General features: G+C 40.8%; 1 protein-coding gene across 4 annotated transcripts in view; it reads right to left on the bottom strand.

Moving 5' to 3' along the window:
- Positions 1-23,325, bottom strand: part of CLYBL (citramalyl-CoA lyase) — a 250,637-nt gene that overhangs the window by 94,136 nt on the left and 133,176 nt on the right. For all 4 annotated transcript variants that reach the window (XM_030313425.1, XM_030313399.1, XM_030313406.1 and 1 more), the window contains exon 2: positions 10,843-11,029. In XM_030313425.1, coding sequence (XP_030169285.1) covers positions 10,843-11,029 — 187 coding nt within the window. The remainder of the gene's footprint in view (positions 1-10,842; positions 11,030-23,325) is intronic.

Below are 23,325 nucleotides of genomic sequence, written 5' to 3'. Positions count from 1 at the left end.
TTTTGCGATGGTGGGCAGCTTTGACAGGAGGATCCTCCTGTAAGTCCTAGGTCCTGTGGCAAGCAGAGCAAGTGGTGGGGAAGGGGGCCTCTGTTCCAATCCCCAACCAGGGGCTCACCTCGACAGTCTGCTGAGGGAGGCTCTGTGACAGTCCTCCTCCTTCTGTTTCCCATAATGGAGAATGTCATTGTAAACGGGTCTTTCTGGACACAGACCACAGCCTAGATCTCCCTTGCTCTAACCATTCTCACGGGGCCCAGGCCCTCACAGGCAGATTCGGATACCTTTCTTTACCATTTTCCTACTCCCTTGCTGCCAAAGACTGTTCAAGTACCCAGCACAGAAATGCAAAGTAAAAATTTACTACTTAGCTGCTCAAGAAAGAGAATCTCTTCTCTGGCTTCCTAAGAAAAAAATAAGTGAGATATTCCTAGGAGAGTTGTCTCTAGCCACCTAGTGTTAAGAAATCTGTGAGGGAACTAGAGAGAAAACGTGTTATTTTTGTCTCTAGAGTCTTTTCTTTGTCTACCATTTTTATTTATTTTGTATTTCTTTTAAGTTTATTTATTTATTTTGAGAGCGTGAGAGAGAGCAGAGAAGGGGCAGAGAGAAAAAGAAAGATTTGAATCCCAAGCAGGCTCCACATTGTCAGTGAGCAGCCTGACATGGGACTCGAACTCACAAGTTCATGCTAGATCATGACCTGGGCTGAAATCAAGAGTCGGAAGCTTAACCAACAGAGCCACCCAGGCACCCCTAACTATCTGCCGTTTTAAAATGTTTATTTATTTAAAAGACAGAGAGAAAGTGAGGGTGAGCAGGGGAGGAGTAGAGAGGGAGAGGGAGAGAGAGAGAGGGAGAGAGAGAGAGGGAGGGAGAGAGAGAGAATTCCAAGCAGGCTCCACACGGTCATTGCAGAGCCTCATGTGGGGCTCAATTTCACAAACTGGGAGATCATAACCTGAGCCAAAATCAAGAGTTGGCTGTTTAACTGACTGAGCCACCCAGGTGCCCTGTCTACCATTTTTAGAGGAAGGTTTAAAAAAATAGCAAAATTAGCAAACTCCATCACATCTAGAGCAAAAACCTACCTGGGACCTATATTACCCTACAAAAATCAGGAATCTAAGGTGTGTATCAATATCAGTGAAACTTGGCATTATAAGGAAACTTGAATTGATGCATCAGGCCCTTGGCCAGGAGTATAGTTAAGACAATTGCTCTTTAGATATTTACCAAACACTCATACAGTGCTTACAGAGGGAAAATTGAGGCACAGAGAAGTAATTTGCTTAAGGTCACACTATTAGGACAAGATGTTACCAGAATCCAGATATAGGCAGTATGACTCTAATATCTGTGTTCTTAACCGTCAAATTACATTCTTCTATGTGAAAAAGTCATCTTAAGGAATATGCTATCTATTCTAAATTTTCTAAATTTTATTCCTTTAAGAATGATACCACTACTTAAACAAATATTTATATAGCACTCGAGAGTTTACAAAGTGCTTTTCTATTTGAGCCTCACAGCTGGTCTTGTGGTATGTGGTGCAGGTTTCATTACCGCGTATCTCATGGGCCAGATAAGGACACAGAGGTTCTTGAAATTTGAGACTCGAGTTTCCTGGTCAGATAGTGTTAAAATTAGGACATTTCAATATGTTTTCTGTTGCCAAATCCCCTACCCTTTCCACTGAACTGGGCTGCTGGTATCAAATCAAGGCGCCCACAAGTGACATCCCAGATTTTATTACCTTAGGTTCCCACAGAAAGGCTTTCCTTAAATTACAATTCAGGCCTTCTTTGGCTTCTTAAAGGCTAAGTAAAGACCCCACATGACCATAAAATCCTAACACATCTCCACTACTTACAAATCAAATTAGAAAAACAAAATGATATTATGTTCATATAAGTTGCTTTTGTCCTTCAGAAGGGAACTTTCTCTCAGGAACAACTATAAGGGATCAGAAGACACAAGGAGACATTTCCCCAAAAAGATGAAACAAAATACTGAATGCTTCTGAACATATTTAGAAAAAATTTAGATAATTAGTGAAGAGGTGAGTTTTGAATTAGTGAGAACTGAATACAAAACAAAATCAGAGGAAAAAAAAATAATTACAAACTTCAGGGTAAACAACAGGTTGGCAGAGAAAAAAGGTAATCAGCTTACTGCTACATAAACTCCAAATAGTTTTTACACTAGATAGTAATCTTATCAAAGTTATATATAATTTTATTGGATAATTGAGGGATGAGGAAATTCACATATAGTAGTAAGGGTGGTGGTGGTGCGGGTAAATCCTATAGCAAGGAGTCAATATCATGCCTGAAACTGAAAAAATAAGGCAAGAAGTGTATCACTTAGAGATAGGGAAATAAATGCCACAAGAATAAGCTAGAAGAGATAAAATGCACTGCCTCTGGAGAGGAGAAATGGAATGATGTTTAGGGGCTGCTTTATTTCAAAACTATTTGACTTTTTATGTGTAAAAATGAATTTTAGGCTTTTCAAGTTTATAATTTAAGTTTAGACTTAGATTCTTTTCAAGTTTATAATTTAAACATTTTTTAAATTTTTAAAAATGTTTATTTAGTTTTGAGAGACAGCCAGAGCACAAGTGGAGGAGGGGGAGAGAGAGAAGGAGTCACAGAATCCAGAGCAGGCTCCAGGCTCTGAGTGGTCAGCACAGAGCCTGATGTGGGGCTCAAACTCACAAACTGTGAGATCATAACCTGAGCCGAAGTTGGATGCCTAACCGACTGAGCCACCCAAGGGCCCCGATAAAATTTTTAAAGGATGGGTACTTTACTTTGGTAATATGGCAAACGACATTCTCTAAAGAGCCATCCAACCATAAAATGGATACATTTCAATAAAAGTACTTTTTAATACATTGCTGGGCTCATAAGAACGTTAAGGGAATTTTCCAGAGGCCAATGTAAAACAACTACAACAACAAAATGGAGTTAACTTCTGATTTACGAAACGTCAGAAAAATAAGAAAGCTTGGAACTAAATACCTGTATCAGACCTAGTATCAGGATACTAAGTCTGAAATCACTGTAAAGTGGGGGAGAACAAACTGAGGCTTCAAATCAGTAATATCCCTGACTCCCAGCAAAAGCAAACACAAATTATCCTTGAAGGAAAACCTTCCCACTCTAGGCCGTTAGGATTCCCAAGAATAATTCCTATCAATATGGATGGGTTCATATCATGAGTATGAATCAGTGAACAACAAAACATGATTTAAAGGCAAAATAATTGAAATAGATTCAGAATATACCAAGTAGGTATGAAAAAAAATCAAATAGAACTTCTAGATATGAAAAATATAACAATTAAAATTAAAAACTCAGAGGATACGTAAAATAGATAAAACACACTGAAGAGAATTAGTAGTGTTGGTAAGATATGAAGAACTAACCAGCAGTGTAGCATAGACAGATACAAAGACAAAAATGTGAAAAGACACTAAGAAACGAGGAGGATAGAATGAAAAGCTCTTAAATAGGTCTACTTGGCATCTCTGAAGGAAAGAATAGAAAGACTGGAATAGAAGCACCATCTGAATTGTTAACAGTGGAAATTTTATAGAACTGATAAAAGACATGAATCCATAAACATAGGAAAAACAACTTATACTTAGTAAAGGAAGGAAAAGGAGAAAGAAGGGAAGGAGGAATAAGCCAACATCTCATCATTATTTTAGTAAACTTCAGTACACCAAAGACAAGAAGATCTTAAAAGCAGCCAAAGAAGGGGCACCTGGGTGACTCAGTCGGTTGAGTGTCCGACTTCAGCTCAGGTCATGATCTCACGGCTCGGGAGTTTGAGCCCCGCGTTGGGATCTGTGCCGACAGCTCAGAGCCTGGAGCCTGCTTCGGATTCTGGGTCTCCCTCTCTCTCTGCCCCTTCCTGCTCGTGCTCTGTCTCCCTCTCAAAAATTAATAAACATTAAAAAAAAAAAAAAGCAGCCAAAGAAGAAGAGGCAAGTAACCTCGTTTTTAGACTGGCAGTGGCATTCCCAATAGCAACAAGAGAAATGAGAAGATAATGAAATAATATCTTCAAAGTTCTGAGAGAAAATAACTGTCAATCTAGATTTCTCTATTTAGCCAAACAACAAAGACATTTAAAATAAATAAAAACCGTGAGTTCACCATCAACAAACCTTTGCTATAGGGAAATTCTGAAGGGGGCACATCAGGAGAAAGAAAGATGACCTGGAAAGAAGGTCTGAGATGTAAAAGAAGGAATAATGAGAGAGGTAAAGAAGTGATAATATATACACACAGGTTAATCTCAGGGTGCCTGGGTGGCTCAGTCGATTAAGCATCTGACTTTGCTCAGGTCATGATTTCCTGGTTGGTGAGTTCAAGCCCCACATTGGACTCTCTGCTGTCAGTGCAGAGCTCACTTCAGATCCTCTGTCCCCCCCTCTCTGTCCCTCCCCTGCTCATGTGCACATGCGTATGCACACTCTCTCTCTCAAAAATGAATAAACATTAAAAAAATGCATATAGGTTAATCTAAATAAAAATTGTATATATAAAATAATGGTAGTAATAATATGAAATTTGTGCGATTAAAAAGATATAATTGAAATACTAAGCAAAAATAGCATCAATTGTAAGGGAGATGACTGAATTTAAAGCTTTCTAAAATTCTTGTGTTGTCCAGGAACAAGAATTAACAGGTAAATTTCAGGCTTCATTAAGTACCCTGGTAAAATTTCAAGAGTAACCAATAAAAGTTAGAAATATAGTCATAAGTTCTAAATGAAAAGAAGAACATGGAGTAAGAAAACAAACCAAAAAAGTAAAATTATCTTTAAATTTTTTTTTTTCAACGTTTATTTATTTTTGGGACAGAGAGAGACAGAGCATGAACGGGGGAGGAGCAGAGAGAGAGGGAGACACAGAATCGGAAACAGGCTCCAGGCTCTGAGCCATCAGCCCAGAGCCCGACGCGGGGCTCGAACTCACGGACCGCGAGATCGTGACCTGGCTGAAGTCGGACGCTTAACCGACTGTGCCACCCAGGCGCCCCAAATTATCTTTAAAAGGCAGAGAAGATGAGAAAATAAATGAGAAAAATAGGGCAAAAAGTAATGGTATATTTAAATCTAAATTTATTGGGGCACCTGGGTGGCTCAGTCGGTTGGGCAGCCGACTTTGGCTCAGGTCATGATCTCGTGGTCTGTGAGTTTGAGCCCCACGTCGGGCTCTGTGATGACAGCTCAGAGCCTGGAGCCTGTTTCAGATTCTGTGTCTCCCTCTCTCTGACCCTCCCCCATTCATGCTCTGTCTCTGCCTCAAAAATAAATAAACGTTAAAAAAAAAAAATCTAAATTTATCAGTAACTACATTAAACATAAGTGAAGGGGTGCATCGCTGGCTCAGTTGGAAGAGTATGTGACTCTTAATCTTGGGGTCATGAGACTTTGAGCCCTGTGTTGGGTGTAGTGATTACTTAAAAAAAAAAAAAAAAAAAAAAAAAAAAAAAGTCGATTAATGTTCCAGTTAGAAGACACAGATTGTCCACATGGGTATAAAAATTTTAAAAACAATAGGAGACATATTTAAAACATAACGATATGGAAAGGTTGAAAGCAAAAGGCTAAAAACAATACACTGGGCAGATGCTAACCAAAAGAAACATGGTGTATTCATATCAGACCAAGAAACGTTATTTATTTTTAATGTTTATTTATTTATTTTGAGAGAAAGAGAGTGAGAGAGAGAATATGCACACAAGCACGTGCAAGTGGGGGAGGGGCAGAGAGAAAGGGAGAGAGAGAATCCTGAGCAGTCTCTATACTCAGTGCAAAGTGGACCCAGAGCTCAATCTCACAACCATGAGCCATGACCTGGGCCAAAATCAAGAGTGGGTTGCTTAACTGGCTAGGTGCCCCAGACCACAGAAACTTTGAAGCAAAAGCATTTTAGAGGATAAAGAAGGTCAGTGCATAATTATAAATGATTCAATATAAAGGGAAGATATAATAATTCTTATTTTTATATACCCAATAACATAGGCTCAAACCACCAGCAGCAAAAATTGATAGAACTATAGGGGGAGACTGGTAAATTCTCTACTGGAGGCTAAATTTCAACTAGCTTCTCACTTATTGATATATCAAGCACATAAAAGTCAGTAAAGATTTGGACATTTGAACAACATAATTAACAAGTTTGGTCTAATGGAAAAATATATAGAACTCTAGTCTACTAAACAGAAACAACACATTCTTCTTAAGCACACATGGAACAGTTACAAAAATGGCTCATGTAAAGCAGAACTCAACAAATTTCTTCCTTCCTTCCTTCCTTCCTTCCTTCCTTCCTTCCTTCCTTCCTTCCTTCCTTCCTTCCTTTTTTAGAGAGACAGAGAGAGTGAGCAGGTGAGGGGCAGAAAGAAAGAGGGAGAGAGAGAATTGCAAGTAGGCTCTGTGCTGTCAGCACAGAGCCTGACTCAGGGCTTGAAATCATGAATCATGAGATCACGACCTGAGCTAAACCCAAGAGTCAGACGCTTAACCAAGTGAACCACCCAGGCACCCCAGAACTCAACAAATTTTTAAAAATCAGCACCATTCAAATCACCTTCTCTAATCATCATGCAATAGAGGTAAGCAATAGAAGAATAAATAAGAAATCTCTCATATGCTTGAAAATTTAAAAATTCTTAGTCCCTGCTACTCAAACTGTGGTTTGCAGACCACTCTGGGTCCACAAACTCTGATCATGACCATGACACTAGGAGGTAAGTATGAAATGGGGGGGTACGAATTTAGAAACTTCCATAGTACTTGACAATGCTATGACACCCAAGCAACATTTAATTTTTCTAGAAATTCATTTTTTTTGTATTTTATAAAAGTATCCATCTGCAATAGATTACAAATGCTTAAAAATGAAATAAAGTAACAACAACAAATAAAAATAACCAAATTGGTTCTTCACCACAGGGAATTTGGGAAGCACTCTTTAGTATCTCCTGGCTCAAGCAAGAGATCAAAATGCAAATTAAAAAGTACTTAGAACCTGGGGCTCAGTCATTTAAGTGTCCAACTCTTGGTTTCGGCTCAAGTCATGATCCCAGGGTTCATGGGATTGAGCCCCAAGTCGGCCTCTGTGCTGACAGCATGGACCCACTTAGGATTGTGCCTCCCTCTCGGCCCCTCCCTCCACTGCACATGTGTGTACTCTTTGTCTCTCTCTCTCAAAATAAATAAACATTAAAAAAAATACTTAGAACCAAATGGTAATAAAAAATATATGTTCTTATAGACCTATCTGGTTAGATTATAATTATTTACATTTTGCGTGTCTCACCACCAGTCTTTGAGTCCTCCATGTTGGGGATCATGCAATCGTCTTGGTTCCTCTCCTTGTCACAGTGCCTGAGTATTGAGTATCTAAATTTACATATTTAAACTTACATATTAAATATATTTAAATATTTCCTTAAATATTTACTCAACTAAAATAGCAGTCCTGGAATCCTGTCTCTCTTTATTCCACTCCTACTTTCTTGGTGTTGCCCAAGTGTCATGGGGATTCACCAGAAATTTGTGCCTTACTTGGCTTATTTTCACTGTGTCCCAGCAAGCAGTGGCTTATGCAGTCCTATATCTCCTCATGCATTTAACAATGAAAAGAAAAAGGTAAGAGGGGTGTGGAGACAGTCTTTTCATCATCCATACTTGGGAAGGTGAGCTGGTAGTGCCATCCTTGACATGAAGGAGCTACTTAAACACAAATTGGATTAGCAGGACAGGATTAGAGCCTGCTGGAAGGTATTATACACTTATAAACTGCTCTGTAGAACCCTTATTGTTTTCATTACAAGCCCATACTCCACAGTGTCAATCAAATGAAATATTGAATTAGCCTATTAATAAAAAAGAAATAAATTGAGATATAAAATGAAGCAACTGGGGCGCCTGGGTGGCTCAGTCGGTTAAGCGTCCGACTTCAGCTCAGGTCATGATCTCGCAGTTCGTGAGTTCGAGCCCCGCGTCGGGCTCTGTGCTGACAGCTCAGAGCCTGGAGCCTGTTTCACATTCTGTGTCTCCCTCTCTCTCTGCCCCTTTCCTGCTCATGCTCTGTCTCTCTCTGTCTCAAAAATAAATAAACATTTAAATAAATAAATAAATAAATAAATAATAAAATAAAATAAAATAAAATGAAGCAACTAAGTTCTAATACTGGAAAAATATTGATTAGACAGTAACAGTTGAGTTTAGCAAAACTATAATTAGAACAAAAAAAAAAATATCTGAAATGAATTTTTTTTGAAAGAGAAAGAGAGTAAGGGAGGGTCAGAGGGAGAGGGATAGAGAGAATCTTAAGCAGGCTATTAACTACTTTTCTATCTCCAGCACTTCAAAAAGAAGATGGTAACAACTAGGTACTGATACAGGTTCTTCAAGATCAAGTCTCATCTACTTAACCTCATTTTTCTGGCAAGGTTCAGGGGGAGAAGGTATTTCTAGGCAGGTAAATTGGGATGGTATCTTCATTTTGAAACAGCATTAGATAAAAATCTCTCATAATATCCTCATGAAAAGATTGGATTTTAGGAAAGTTGGGTGATCGAATGACCATATTCACAGTATTGATCCATGAAACTGACCTCTCCATGCCTCAGTTTCCTTATCTGTAGAAGGAGTATAACAGTAGTACCTCACTGGGTTGTTTATGAAACTAAAGCCCTTAGAACAGTGCCTGGACATCAGTCAGCACTATATAAATAAATAAAACATGATCAGAAGCTTCTAGTTGCATGCTTGTTCAACACTTGGCTCCAACCTCTTCAACATTTCCATCAGAAACTTGTTAAATGCCTGGCAAATTCTCAAATGCTATTAATGATGGATAATAAAATCGAAATCCAAAAAGACCTTGATAGGCAAGGGCTAGGAAATAACATATATGAGATAAAATTAAGTCCTGGATAGAGAGTTTAAGAAAACATTTTTTACAAGCACTAGCCTGGTTTGCCAGAACTTTCTGTGGTAAGAAAGGGAAATTCAACTGACTCCCAAGCTCAGCATGCATAAAACAGTAGCAATTAATGGAAAGTTTAACTGCATTAAGAGAACTGAAGCGTCCTGATAAAGACACTGTCTGGATACAGACACAAAGATGGCGGGCACATCTCACCCATCATGAATTCTTCCCTCCCCTTCCCTTAGTTTCCTCCTAAGAAGTGGCTCTGGGTACAAGGATGAGCTTGAGAACACCAGTGAACAGTAAGAAAATGTGAGGCAATAATGGACCATATTTCAAACTTATCTGGGTGGAAGGAAACATCCTCTGGTGGATACGGGAAGATAGCCTCAAGATTTGTGAAGAATATAATTAGAAGTTTATCAGGGCACCTAATGGCTCACTGTGCTACATGCTAAAATAAATTCCCCTCTAATCACGATTACTACAGGATTTATCTAATCTATTTCCTAAAGGAAATCAAGCTACTCCCAGGCATTTTATCAAACTTCTTCCTCATAATAATCCCTGTCCCTGACAAAAGAAGATTTTGTCATCCCACAGTATAGATAAGAAATGGAGGCAAAGAAGTAAAGTGAATTGCCCTGGGTCACACAGAACTGAAATTACAATTTAGTATCTAATCTTAGAGTGCACTACATGAGTTTTGGAAGGGAGCATACTGGAAGCACATTATATCCTTCAAGAAAAGGCCTATTTACCTTAATCTCTGGGAGAAAGAAGATTAATTGTATTTTCCTTGGGGCATGCCAAAGATGTTGAGGAGACTTTAGATTCCACACGCTCATTCTAATCCTTTTCCAAATACTTGGAAAGTCTTGCTTTGACCATTAGGAAGATGCTAGAAATTAACTTCTTTTTTTTTTTTAATTAAGGCAAATATTTGCTAGAATCTCCAAGGAGAGCAATTAATCAAGAAAGTTGTACAGTACGGCCATGCTATTTCAGATCATTTAAGACAAGAAAGTATCCAGATAGGCATGAATCCAGATGGCCAACTCCCTCTGTCCCCGAGCCCCACAATCTATTCCCAGACAGCCTCACTGTCTAGGGACAGACAAAGGTCAAGTAAAAACATGTTTTTAACTTAAAAAGTTCCATGCAAACATAAATTATTGTTATAATGATTTACACCTAATTATTTCACCTAATTACTGAATAAATCCATGTTCGTTATAAAAAGCTGGAAAATAAAGTTAAGTAAACCAAATGAAGCAAAAAGCACCCACTCTGCTACCACCCAGTAAGAACCTTTTGTACCTGTTTACAACTGGATATATTTTAAGGCTCAGTTCTGTGGTCAGGCCATGAGGAAATCAGCCCAAAGCTGCAACCCTAAGGTTCTGTGTGTAGCTTCCCTTAAATTAAGTAGGGAAAATGGTGACTTATTCATAGAAGACTATCTTTTATTTTCTTGGCACTTATCCCAGAAGCCATAAGGCCATTACTCAATATTAAAAAGACATGAATTCCACATTGTGTCTTACTGCTCTAAAAATTTACAACACAAATTTCAGATTAAATAATTTACCCAAACTGGTAAATATCATAGCCACAATGGATTCAGTGTCTATCTCTTTATCAATATATACACATAGTCACATATACTGAAGGTATACACTGGTTGGGTTCTTCCTTTGTCTTGGAGAAAAGAGACACATTCAAAACCCCTATGAGGGCTTGATCAAGAATATATTAGTAAATAGCAAAAGGTGAGTATGGTAGAATCTTTCCAACTAATGAGCAATGCTACCAAGACAGCACCAAATTGCAATCCATTGCTTTTTCCCATCTTAAGGAAAAATCATGCTATTACCTTTTTGTTCATAGCAACACCATCCTCACAGTCGAGCACCGCACAATCTACATTCAAGGAGGGAATCTTCTTTATTTTCTTTTCATCATTTCCAGGTACATAGAGCACTGCTCTCCGGGGAATGTACTTGTGATTGGAGGAGGAACTGTATCCAACCCTGGGCACATCAGCTGCCAGAAGTGGTTTCCTGCAGGAGACATAATTGGTGTTAGTCTAAAATAGGATCTATTTACGAATTTTTGCAAAACCTTATTTTAATGCAAAATTAAAACCGAAAACATGATAAGCTAATTTCAGCAGATCACAATCACACAGCACAACTAGGAGAACAACAACAGAAATAACCAAGAAACAAAATGTCATTTTGGCTGAAGTTTAAAAAATATATAGCACTGTTTATTGAGACGATCTTCAGAGAAAATAAGTGTGTACCAATTTCATCTTGGAAAAACACTTCCAATATTAGTATATTATCTAGATAGTGCCCATGGACAAAAAGAAAGGAAATTTATATCCAGAAGGTCCCAAATAACATTACTATCTTCAATTATATGAAACTAAAAACAGAAAATAAACAACCTATGTTAAGCATTAGTGTATGGCCCTCTCTCTGCCAGTGAGTATAAAGTAGGCAAAGAAGTGATTCAAGTTCAATGTTAACAACAGACACGGATGGCTGGCCACTTCTTAAGTGAGCAGAATAGATAACGAATGAGAAAAGATCATTACTAGCTCTGGAATGGTGGCCAACTTCATCACTGAAAACTTCAGGTGCTTCATCTATAAAAACGATACTAATTTTGCAGACTATTGAGAGGCTTCAGTGAAAGGAAATAAGGCACATGAAGTGCTTAGCGAGAGCCTGGCAGGTGTGGGTGGTGGGCATAGAGAATGCTGTTGTTCTTAATGAGAAAACTAGGTCTGGATATCAGTAGCCCCTGCCTGCTTCTGACCTCTGCTCTCTCTCTCCTTCCATTCCCTACTGCATTCAGTTTAGCCTCCTGTGGAAATAAGAGTTGTTGGCCAGAAGCTTGTTTGGCTCACTGCAGCCCTCGCGCCTAACCTGATCCATAATTAGGTGCTATGGTTTGGCCCATAATATGTGGTAAAGGAAGGTGAAATCAGTTTTCACATTCAGGACGAGCTATATAACTTGTTGGTCCCAGAGTAAAATGAGAATGTAGACCCTTGTTCAAAATTTATTAAGAATTTTAGGTGGTGACAGAAAAACCTCAAACCAAGCACCAGACCCTTCTAAGCACAGAGCCATGTGTGATGGTGCAGGTCATACATTCATGAAGTCAGTCCTCCCCATAATAGACAAGCTATATGTCATGAAGCACCCAGTTAAGGTTAAAGCCACAGCAAGTCAGAAATGCCCTATGTTTTACTCTGCCCTGAGTAAACTGCATCATTCTTTCCGAAAACGTGTCAGCAGTACTTATCCTAAGTTAATGCCATCTGTATTTTACAAAGCTGTAATATTCTGTCATGATTACTGTGCCTTGTGACAATGAATCTCAAGAAAAATCATTCACTCTTTGGCCAACCAATTCTATGTGTGACCCCCCATTCCTTCTTGTAGCCAATCTTAATACACTAGAAAACTTGAGTCTTAGTCTTATTTTTCCATAGCAAAAGCACTATACTATGTGAGGTATGGTGAGATACAGATGGATTTTAAAAGTGTACATGTCTTACAAGACACTTTATTTAATATAAAACATATAATGAACAAAAATATATTATGGCCAGTTAACTGAAGAACAACTGAACTGTCATCATTTTGCATTGACTGAAAATATCTAGCTTTTTTTTTTTTTTTTTTGAGAGAGAGTGAGAGAGAGAGAGCAAGTTGGGGAGAGGGGCAGAGGTAGAGAGGGAGAATCTCAAGCAAGCTTCAGGCTCAGTGAAGAGCCTGATGTGGGGCTTAATTTCATGACCCTGGAATCATGATCTGAGTGGAAATCAAGAGTCAGACACTCAACTGACTGAGTCACCCAAGGGCCCCTGGTTTATCTTTTAAAAAGGGAGAAAATATAACTATGTAACAGTAACAATCACATTTTACTTATTCACACTGGAAACCAAAAATTGCAACATATTCATTTCCTTAAAATTTGTAAAAACACAATTAAAGGAGATGAAATTTTATTTACCAGGAAATGCTTGGGGGGGGGGGAGTAAAAATTACTTTTCACCATAATTTGTTGTAACCACACGTGTAAAACCCAAAAAGAGGATGAGAATGGCTCTAGTGGAAAGAGCTTCATGGGTCCTTCCTATACCTCTCACTTCACCTGACAGAGTAAATATCTGGACTTCTCTGTCCCATTGGCAACTGACTTTCATTTCATGAAAACTGAGATTTCCTTCATAGGAAATAGCTTCTGACTGCCATTTTGGATTCAGCCACTGTGGTCTCCAAGCTACACTATTTGAATTTTTTTTTTTTTAACATTTTCTCTTTCTTGTGACACAGAGAGACAGAGCATGAGTAGGGAAAAGGCAGAGAGAGAGGGAGACCCAGAATCTGAGGCAGGCTCCAGGCTCCAAGCTGTCAGCACAGAGCCTGATGTGGGACTGGAACCAAGAACCGTGAGATCATGACCTGAGCTGAAGTCGGATGCTTAACCAACTGAGCCACCCAGGCGCCCCCAAGCTACACTATTTGAATCTCAAGACTGAGCTCCCAGACATAGCTCATGCTGTAAATCATACCATCATCATATGCTAGCTCTAGAGCAAATCATTCCTAACATGTTTATATGAAGTCTGATTTATTTAAAAAAATTATTTATATTTTAGTTAATGGTGCAATATTGGTTTTTCAGGAGAATTCATTGAATCATCACTTACATACAACACCCAGTGCTCCTCACAAGTGCCCTCCTTAGTACCCATCACCCATCTAGCCCATCTCCCACCCACCTCCCTCCATCAACCCTGTTTTTTTCTCTATCATTAAGAGTCTCTTATGATTTGTTTCCCTCTCCCCTCCTTCTTCCCCCCACCTTCCCATATGTTCTCGTTTTGTTTCTTAAATTCCACATATGGGTGAAATCATACGGTATTTATCTTTCTCTGACTGATTTCGTTTAGCATAACACACTCTAGCTCCACCCACATCATTGCAAATGGCAAGATTTTATTCTTTTTGATGGCTAACATTCCATTGTATACCACATTGAAGTGTAATTTAAAACAAATGATCACTTAAGAAATCTCCTGCCAGGGCACCTGGGTGGCTCAGTTGGTTAAGTGAGACTTTGGCTCAGGTTATGATCTCATACTTCGTCGGTTCGAGCCTCTCATCAGGCTCTGTGCTGACAGTGTGGAGCCTGCTTTGGATTCTCTCTCTCCCTCTCTCTCTGTCCTTCCCCTGCTTGTACTCTCTCTCTCTCTCTCTCAAAAATAAATAAACTTAAAAAAAAGTCTCCTGTCACTGTTAATGATGTTTTTGGTTTCTTGGATAGTATTTACAATCATTAAAACAGTGTTTTGCTCATATCTTCCCCTGCTCAAAAACTGTCAACAGCTCCTCACTACCTGTACGATTAAGTTCACTCTCAGCTGATATTCCTTTCCTCAACTTACAGCTCATTATTCCTACTCAGTAAGTATCTACCCTAGGAAACTTAGATTATGACTGACTGTACAACATGCTGCAATCATTGTTTCCAGAATACCTTTGCTTCTGCTGTGCTTCTGATGGAAAAATCTTCCTTCTCAGTTTATTTGAACATTAAGGATCCTTCACGTTCAGTTCAAGGTCCCTTCCAACCTTGAGCCTTTCTTAACTATTCTTTAAACTCTCTCTTCTTTAAGGGACACCTGAGTGGCTCAGTCAGTTAAACGTCCAACTCTTGGTTTCGGCTCAGGTCATGATCTCACAGTTTGTGCATTCAAGCTCTGCACTGGGCTCGATGCTGACAGTGTGGAGCCTGCTGGGATTTTCTCTCTCCCTCTCTCTCTGCCCCTCCCCTGCTCACTCTGTCTCTCTCTCTCTCTCTCAAATATAAATAAATAAACATAAACTCTCTCTTCTTTAAACTCTTATCGGATTTATCACTCATAACCAAACCAGAACCAGCAAAGGACTGGTTCTGCTATCAAGGCAAAGTTAATCAAAGTGGCACAAAGCTTTCTGGAAAGGCAATTGATGATACAAATCAAAAAACTTTAAAAGTTTCCTACCTTTTGAGCCAGTAACTTCAAGTTATTTGACAAAATTCCTTTTGGGAACTGTTATAGATTGAATGTGTCTCCCCCAAATTCGTATGCTGAAATCTAATCCCCAGTGTATTTGGAGGTGGGGCCTTTGGGAGGTGATTAAGTCTTAAGGGTTCTGCCCTTAGAAAAGAGGCCCCGGAGAGCTCCCTTCCCCGATGCCACATGAGGACACGGCGAAAAGACTGACATCTACAACCAACAACAAGGAAGCGAGTCCTCATCAGACACCAAATCTATCAGAGCTTTGATCTTGGACTTCTTAGCCTCCAGAACTGTGAGAAATAAAGTCCTGTTTTTTATGTCATCCAGTCTATGATATCCTGCTGTAGCTGCTCGACCGAACTAATAGACAGGAATCTATCTTAAGAAAGTAACTAGAAATAAGACTAGATATGTACAATATTAAGAAACTGAAAACCTTCAGGCCCAAAAGTTGGATGAATTATAGTATGTATATTCAATGGAATATGCTGCTATTGTTAAGAATTATGTTTATAAAAATATTTAATGTTACAATAACTATTGGTTTGTTTAATGTTTGTTTATTTTTGAGAAAGAGCATGAACAGGGGAGGGGCAGAGAGAAAGGGTGACAGAGGATCCAAAGTGGGCTCCACACTGACAGCAGGGGACCCAAAGCGGGGCTCCAACCCAGGAACTGTGAGATCACGACCTGAGCTAAAGCTGGATGCTCAATTGGCTGAGCCACCCAGGTGCCCCAATTATTGTATTTTTAAACAGAAGATGTAACATTATATATGCAATAACATCTCAACTTTGTAAAAAATGCCAAGAAAAATATCTGAAAGGAAATACATTAAAGTGTTATTAGGGATGCCTCTGAACTATAGAATTGGGGATTAAGATTTTTCTGCTTCTGCACACTTTTTTCCTATGTTGCATATTTACTAGAAAGAGCATCACTCCTTTTAAAAAAATTCCTTTTATAACTGGCTTAAAAAAATCAATAAAACCATTCGAAAAGTCTCAAAAAAGTGTTAAGATGGACCAAATGCAACTTGGGGACTAAATGCCATTTTTGACCTACAAAAATGGTAATTTTATATGGTTCAACCCAATGCTGTGATTGGCATTCAGAAGATGGGATGAGAAGCAAGCTGCCATGTCACTCCGAGTGTTAATTTCCTCATCAGCAAGAAGCAATATACAAGCTACCTTGTACAGGGGAGAACTCACCACAAGCAGTAAAGCATCATGCACTTACAGCTACTACGAGTATCTGAAGCTTGTCACCCATATGTGATGCTGGTCGGCACAGCCGTGCACCAGGAGAGTCTTGTCTCCAGCACCCTCAACTAGACCTTGAGCTGAGGGAAGGGCAGGATGAGGTCTCCTCCACCCTGCTCAGCAAGGGCCTCACACATTACCTTACCATCTAAAACAGTTGGCAATCTAGAGGTGGGGATGTAGGGCTGATTTGCAAACACACTGTCCTTATTCTTCTTGTGGAAGAGTCACGTTTTAGTGGTCATTACAGGTAGGAGGTCATTTTTATTCCCTCTCTCCTTTGCCATCCTGGAAACTTGAATCCAACCCACTGCCTGCTGCTGCTTCTCTGTGTTTATTCCATCCTTTCCACAAACACAGTTTTTACATCTGAGTTTAGGGCCTCATAAACCTAGACCTAGATGGCTCTTATCGATCCTGCCTTCGACTGAGCTCCTTCATTTGTTCGTTTGTTCATTCACTCACTCCTTCAGTAAGCACTTTGTAAGCACCCATTGAGGGACCTGCACTGGGCCTCCACCAGCACACGTCAGGTTCCTTTGTGCGAATATGAAAAAAGTGCCTCCTCACACTTTCCAGCAGGTGGAAGGGTAAAAAGATGCCTTCTGCTCCCGAGGCAGCATGCTTCGGTGCATGGAGACAGGTCGAAGCTCAGCCCCAATGCGTGCCTCCCTGTAAGTGCCCCTGATCAGGGCATACCCCACACAACTGTACACAGTGGCCTTGACTCACATTGTGCTGAGCACTGTGGGGAGGTGCCACAAAAGAAAAAGGACATGCCCGGAAGGTCCAGGGAAGAGCACCCACAGGATGGCCTGCAAGCAGCTCAGGAAGGCTAAAGGCTGTACATAATGAAGCTCAAGGGAAAAAGATCAAAGGCAGCAAAACTGTTTGGAATAATGAAAAGAATAAAGGTGTAGAGGGGGTCTGGGCTTCAGGTTCTATCATGGACTCTCAGATCCAGGAGGGGGCTGGCACTGGGAAGATGGCCAAAGCCCATCTCAGCATCTGTCCCCAAGCCTCCTTCCTCCCCGTACTGCTGGTATGTCCTCTCCTTCCCCGTCTCTGGCTGTTTCAAAATCTGTTCCCTACTTGAGTTGTGCTCAGCACTGACTACTGAGTATGAATATAATTGCAGTAGGTGACAAGAGCTAACTTCTTTTATTTTATCTTACATATTTGGAGTTAGGGCCTCTTGATAGTCAACATGTAAATGTATTCAAACAATATGCAAAATAGGGGCTTAAGATGAATTGAAAAAATCTGGTAGCCTTATGGTGAGTTCTCTCTACAGAAGGACCTTTTTTGGGGTAATATATCCTTCAGCAGGTCCAGGGGTTCTTCTGGCTGAAAGGGGGTCCTCCTGGCCTTGTTCTGGTTTTCCCCCTTTCCTCCTCCACCTGATACACTTTTATTAGCCACTAATATAACTAGAGGTATCCCTAATGCTACAGGGGTTTTCCACCTGGAATTCAATATAGCCATCACTCAGGGACCTTTTAAAAATGGTCAAGTTCTGGACCTCACCCAGTGTAATCAAATTCAATTCACTGGTAATATGGCCAGCGTCTCTCAAATACATATATTTGAGCTAAGTCCTTGCCACTTACATGAGTGTGACTACAGACCAGCACTACTGGTCTCTTACCCGTCCTCATGTGAGAATTTCCTGTCCCTCATGGTAGTAACTACTTGAAATCATCTGGGGAACTTTCAAATATGCTGACATTAAAGCTCCAGCCACAGAAAATTTGGCATCATTGGTCTGAGATAAAGCCTGGCTCTTGGACTTCTAAAAGCTCCCTACGTGATTCTGACGTGCAGCTCAGTTGGAGGACGACCGTCGCCACATGATTCCAACGTGCAGTCACTGCCCTAATACAGGAAATTTTGCTCCAACAAAAATTTCTCTTGAGTCATGTGCTATCATTATAGACAAGCAGATGCTATGAAAATAAGATCATAACTGAAAACCCATCAAACCAGAAAAAAAAATCCACATTTAAAGAAAAATGTTTCTAAAAAGAAAATTAACACACAAACTGCTGACAATATTTGAAATAATGGTAATAATCAACTAAGCCAATGTCCACTTTAAGATGTACAATTTGGTATGTTATTTCTGAACCCAACTTGGTGGTTTCTTTATGTAGCTAATGGCTAGTACAGAGGTCTCTACTGTGGCTGCACATTATGATCACCTGGGGAACTTAGAAAAAGAAAAAAATCCCAGTCCACACACCCTAACCCAATTAAATCAGAGCCTCACAGTGAGTTTCAGGCATCAGTGTTTCTTGAAAGCTTCCAAGGAGAGTCCAAGTGCAGTCAAGAGAGGGAACCTCTGCAGCAGGGTTTGCAAGTACAACCAAAGTGTCTTACTGATCCTAGAAAGGACTGAAGGTTGTTGGACTTCAACGGTTGCCAGAATTGAATCCTACCATATTTAGGCCACGAGTTGAGTACCAACTGTGTGATTTCCCAATACCCAAGTGACTGGGGAATGATACTGCTGAGAGGCATTGTGGTTTTCTTTGCTTGGAAACCATGATGTTCTACACCATCCCCCACCCACTAAATCAGTGGCCACCACCTGAAGGGGCTTGAAGGTGGTGGTGGTAAGTGAACAGCCATGAAGTCCCTGATCAACTTGGAGCTTCAAATTAGAGTCCAAGTGTGAAGTCCAAGTATGGACCAAGTCCGCAGTGAAATGATAAGCTTGCCTTTGTTAACAGAGAAGGAAGTTTTCTTATTTCCGATAGCTTGAGGGGCTGGATCTGGAGCTCCCAGGAAGTGGAGTGAGAGAGGACGGGGGTTTAAAGTAAACAAAATCTCCACCACCAATAGGACTCAAAGCTACTCTGGATGCTGAGCACAGTTTGCTGGCCGGGAAGTTGATGGGGGGAGTCCAAGTGATGAAACTGGGGGAAGATTCTGCCTGGCCTCCAACTCTTTAGGAACTTCTACTCGTCCTCAGTGCAATGCAGTGAGGAAGAGTACTCCAAGACGTGCGACACTGTACTCTTAGTAGTTTCTCATGACCCATGACCCCTGAGGCAACCAAACGGTTGCATCAGTTGAGTTTTGCTACAGTGCCCCTGACTTGGACCCAGGTATCCTGCTGAATCTTTTTTTTTTTTTTTTTAATGTTTATTTATTTTTGAGAGGGAGTGGGGAGGGCCAGAGAGAGAGGGAGACACAGAATCTGAGGCAGGCTCCAGGCTCTGAGCTGTCAGCACAGAGCCCGATACAGGGCTCGAACTCACAAACTGCAAGATCATGACCTGAACCCAAGTCGGACACTTAACTGATTGAGCCACCCAGGCGCCCCGGGGATCCTGATGAATCTTACCCACTCTGTATTTTCCAAGGAGTCACATTTCCCCTTACTTGGAGCCAATTTAACTCGAATTTACAGTTTTCATAAAAATCACATGATCATCTCAACAGATGCAGAAAAAAGCAATTGACAATTTTTTTATGATAAAAACACTCAACAAACTAGATCTGAAGGGAAACTCCCAAATCTTGAAAAAGAAGGACTAAATTGAACGTAGTACAGACAGAATCCCAAGTTAACAAATACCAGTCACCCAGCCTCTCGTTTCCTGAGAGCCCACCAGTGCTCTAACAAAGCGTCCAAACTCATGCTGTTTTGCTTCTGCAGTTATAATGAACTCATATTCCAGGAAGAGCCCTGTAGATCAGACAGTTTTACAAACGCTGGGCCAACTCACTGTTGGCCTATTTAACAAATGTATTTTTATTTATGTGAAATGTGTTTATAGAGCAATTGGAGTTTTTTAAATAGCAATTAGATTTTATTATATCATATTTAAATTTTGTTAGAAAATGTTGATGACCTGGGGAAAATGGATGACCTGGGGAAGGGAGGAGTTTATGTCAGTACACACAGGTCAGGGACTGGGGCCTGTTGGCTGGACGCTGCTTTCAACCCAAGATCTGCTTCTAGTTATCACTAGGGGGTCAGATCCCTGGACAAAGCACAACGATAAAGCAGGCAAGTGTCCAAATCCAGCATGTTGGGTGGGCAGAGCAGGAAGAGGGATGAGGCCTGGAGAGATCTCTTTTCACAAGCAGAAGTTCTCTGAAGCCAATGTTGGGCAAAACATGGGGACCAAGGTCCAGAGACCCTCTCTGAGTACTCCACATCTTATCCTTGACCCTGATAGACGGCTCTAAGATGACTTTGCCTTACCCGTGGGTGACCCTCAGCAAGCACCACAGGCTGGAAGGCTCAGCTGGAAACATGGAAGGCCAAGGACTTCTGAGTGTTTCCCTTGTCACATCCCTACTGTCATTTCATAAACACAAATGTTTTGATCCCTTAAGTTCAGAATCTAATACTCTCTTTGAATCATCTAAATGGCAGTCCAGACTTGACCAAGTGAAGATAAGAACTTGATTCAGGACTTTTAAAAGTCATTACATCACTTCTTAAATTCAAAACCAAGTTAAAAAGCAATTATTATAAAGATAATAATAACTTAGGTCACATAATTAATTCTAAATCATTTTGTTAAATTCAAGTAAATTTATCAAACAAAAAATTTTAGTGTACTGATCAACCTCAGTATTGACCATACATTCAATGATGTATTCAAGCTGTTTACCAGTGCCTTTATAATAGGACTTTAATAATACTAAGATGGTTAATTTTACGTGTCAATTTAACAGGCCTATGGGTGCCCAGATATTTGGCCAAACATTCTGGGTGTGTCTGTGAAATTGTTTCTGCACAAGATTAACATCAGAATTGGTAGAATGAGCAAAACAACACTGCTTTCCCTAAGGTGGGTGAGCCCTAGCCAATCAGTTAACGGTCTGAAGAACAAAAAGGCTGGCACTGAATCCAAATACAAGGAATTCCTCCTACCTGACTGTCTTCCAGCTGGGACATGAATTTCTTTTCCTGCCTTTGGACTCAGACTGAGACATCAATTCTTTGTGGGTCTCAAGCCTGCTGGCCTTCAGACTGCAACTATAACATTGGCCGTCCTGAGCCTCCCACTTGCTGACTGCAGATCTTGGGACTTGTCAGCCTTCATAAATGTGTGAGCCAATTCCTTATAATACGTGTATAACTTATACACACACACACACACACACACACACACACACACACATCAAAGATATATCCCATTGGCTCTGCTTCTCTGGAGAACCCAAAAACAATTCCTACATAACCAGTCATGCCTTCCACACACCTTCACACTGTATCTCCCCATCTTGCCCCAAGACCCCATCATCATCCCAGGTCCTCTCTGCCCCTGTCCAGCCTCCTCCCCCACACCACAGTCAGGGTGGACCTTTACAAATGTTAATACGATTGTGATAGTCCTCTGCTCCAAATCCTTTAATGGCTTTCAGGTGTTCTCACATTAAAACCTAAATACCTTACCCTGGCCAACAAGCCCCTGGCTGCCAGCCCACCCATCCCCCTCTGCTACTACCATCCATCACAGGGATCTGTTCCCAGTTCCCTGATTGAGCCATACTTTTCCTGCCTGTCTCAGAACCTTCCCACATGCTATCACCTCTCTGGAAGGTTCTTCTTCCGGATCCAAGCATGAATGTTTCCTTCTCATCCTTCAAGTCTAAATGTTACCTCCTCAGCAAAAGCTTCACCAACCCCTTTATCTAAATCAAACTCCTGATTCTCAACTCCATATTCCTGTTTGTTCCTTTCACAGGCTTTCTCCTTTTGAAATGAATTATTGGCCTGTTGACTTTTTTTTTTTTTTAGATTTATTTTGAGAGAGAGAGCACAAGACAGCAGGTGAGCAGAGGAGAGGCAGAAAGAGAGGGAGAGAGAGAATCTTAAGCAGGCTCCATGCTCAGTGTGGAACTCAACACGGGGCTCAATTCCAACAACCCTGGGATCATGACCTGAGCTGAAATCAAGAGTCAGATGCTCAACTGACTGAGCCACCCAGGTGCCCCAGCCTGTTGACTTTTTATTGTCTTTCTTTTACTGCCTATTTATTGTCTCTTCCACAGAACAGAATTTTTCCATTTCAGGTATCCCATATAGTAACATCCTTCCTATTTGGTGGATGAGGAGTAGACAACCCAAGGGCTCAAAAGCAAGGGTGAGGATGCATGGCACAGTGTGGCCACTGAGATGCTACAGACAGGCACTGGAGCCTTGAGAGGCTGAGGCAAAATGGAGGACAGGGAAGACTTTTCCCATCCCGGTAGTGGCAAAGGAGGGAGGTGGCCATAGCAAGTGCCCAAGGATGGCGGGGCCAGAGATGTCAGAGCTGAGGGCAGCAGGAGAGGGTATCTTGGCCTGACTTTGGCCGTGTTCTCAGGTGTTTGTCACTGCCTGTTTTCTAAGCTCGGCTCTCCAGCCTGCCCACACCCCTCTCAGAAATTCTTTTTCTGCCAAAGTCAGCCCCAGCTACTGTTGGGCACATACAACTCTACACTCCAGTGCATAGGATCCTGGGGAGCAGGTACCTGATCTGTGTCACTCCTATATGTGTACTCTCAGCAATGTGTGTCGCATATAGAGGGACTCAGGATAAGTAAGCTAATGCAGGGAAGAACAGGCTCAGGGCTAGCTGGGTGGTGGGCTGGGGACCCAGTGTTCAAGGAGAAAAGGCCACATATTTCCATTAGCTTCTGTCCTCAGAAGGCTAAAAATGATAGCAGGCATGACCCTTGTAATGCTCTTTGCAGATTTCACCAAACTATCTTTCCAAAAGGTACTAAATTCTATTCCCACCAGCAATGCAGCAGACTGCCTAGCCTGCCATGTGCTCCTGCACAACCCTTTTTACTTTTTATACCACAGTTTTGGACATTCAAGAAGAGATGTGATGTTGTGAGTGAAGGCTGCCATGGAAAGGGACTGGAGGGGCGCCTGACTGGCTCAGTTGGTGGAGCATATGACTCTTGATTTCAGGGTTGTGAGTTTGAGCCCCATGGTGGGTGCAGAGATTACTTAAAAAAATAAAATCTTAAGAAAAGAAAGAAGGGT

Source organism: Lynx canadensis, chromosome A1 (genome assembly GCF_007474595.2).
Source record: "Lynx canadensis isolate LIC74 chromosome A1, mLynCan4.pri.v2, whole genome shotgun sequence".
Classification (NCBI taxonomy): Eukaryota; Metazoa; Chordata; class Mammalia; order Carnivora; family Felidae; genus Lynx; species Lynx canadensis.
The sequence above is the reverse complement of the archived record's forward strand: the minus strand, read 5'-3'. Positions and strand labels throughout refer to the sequence as shown.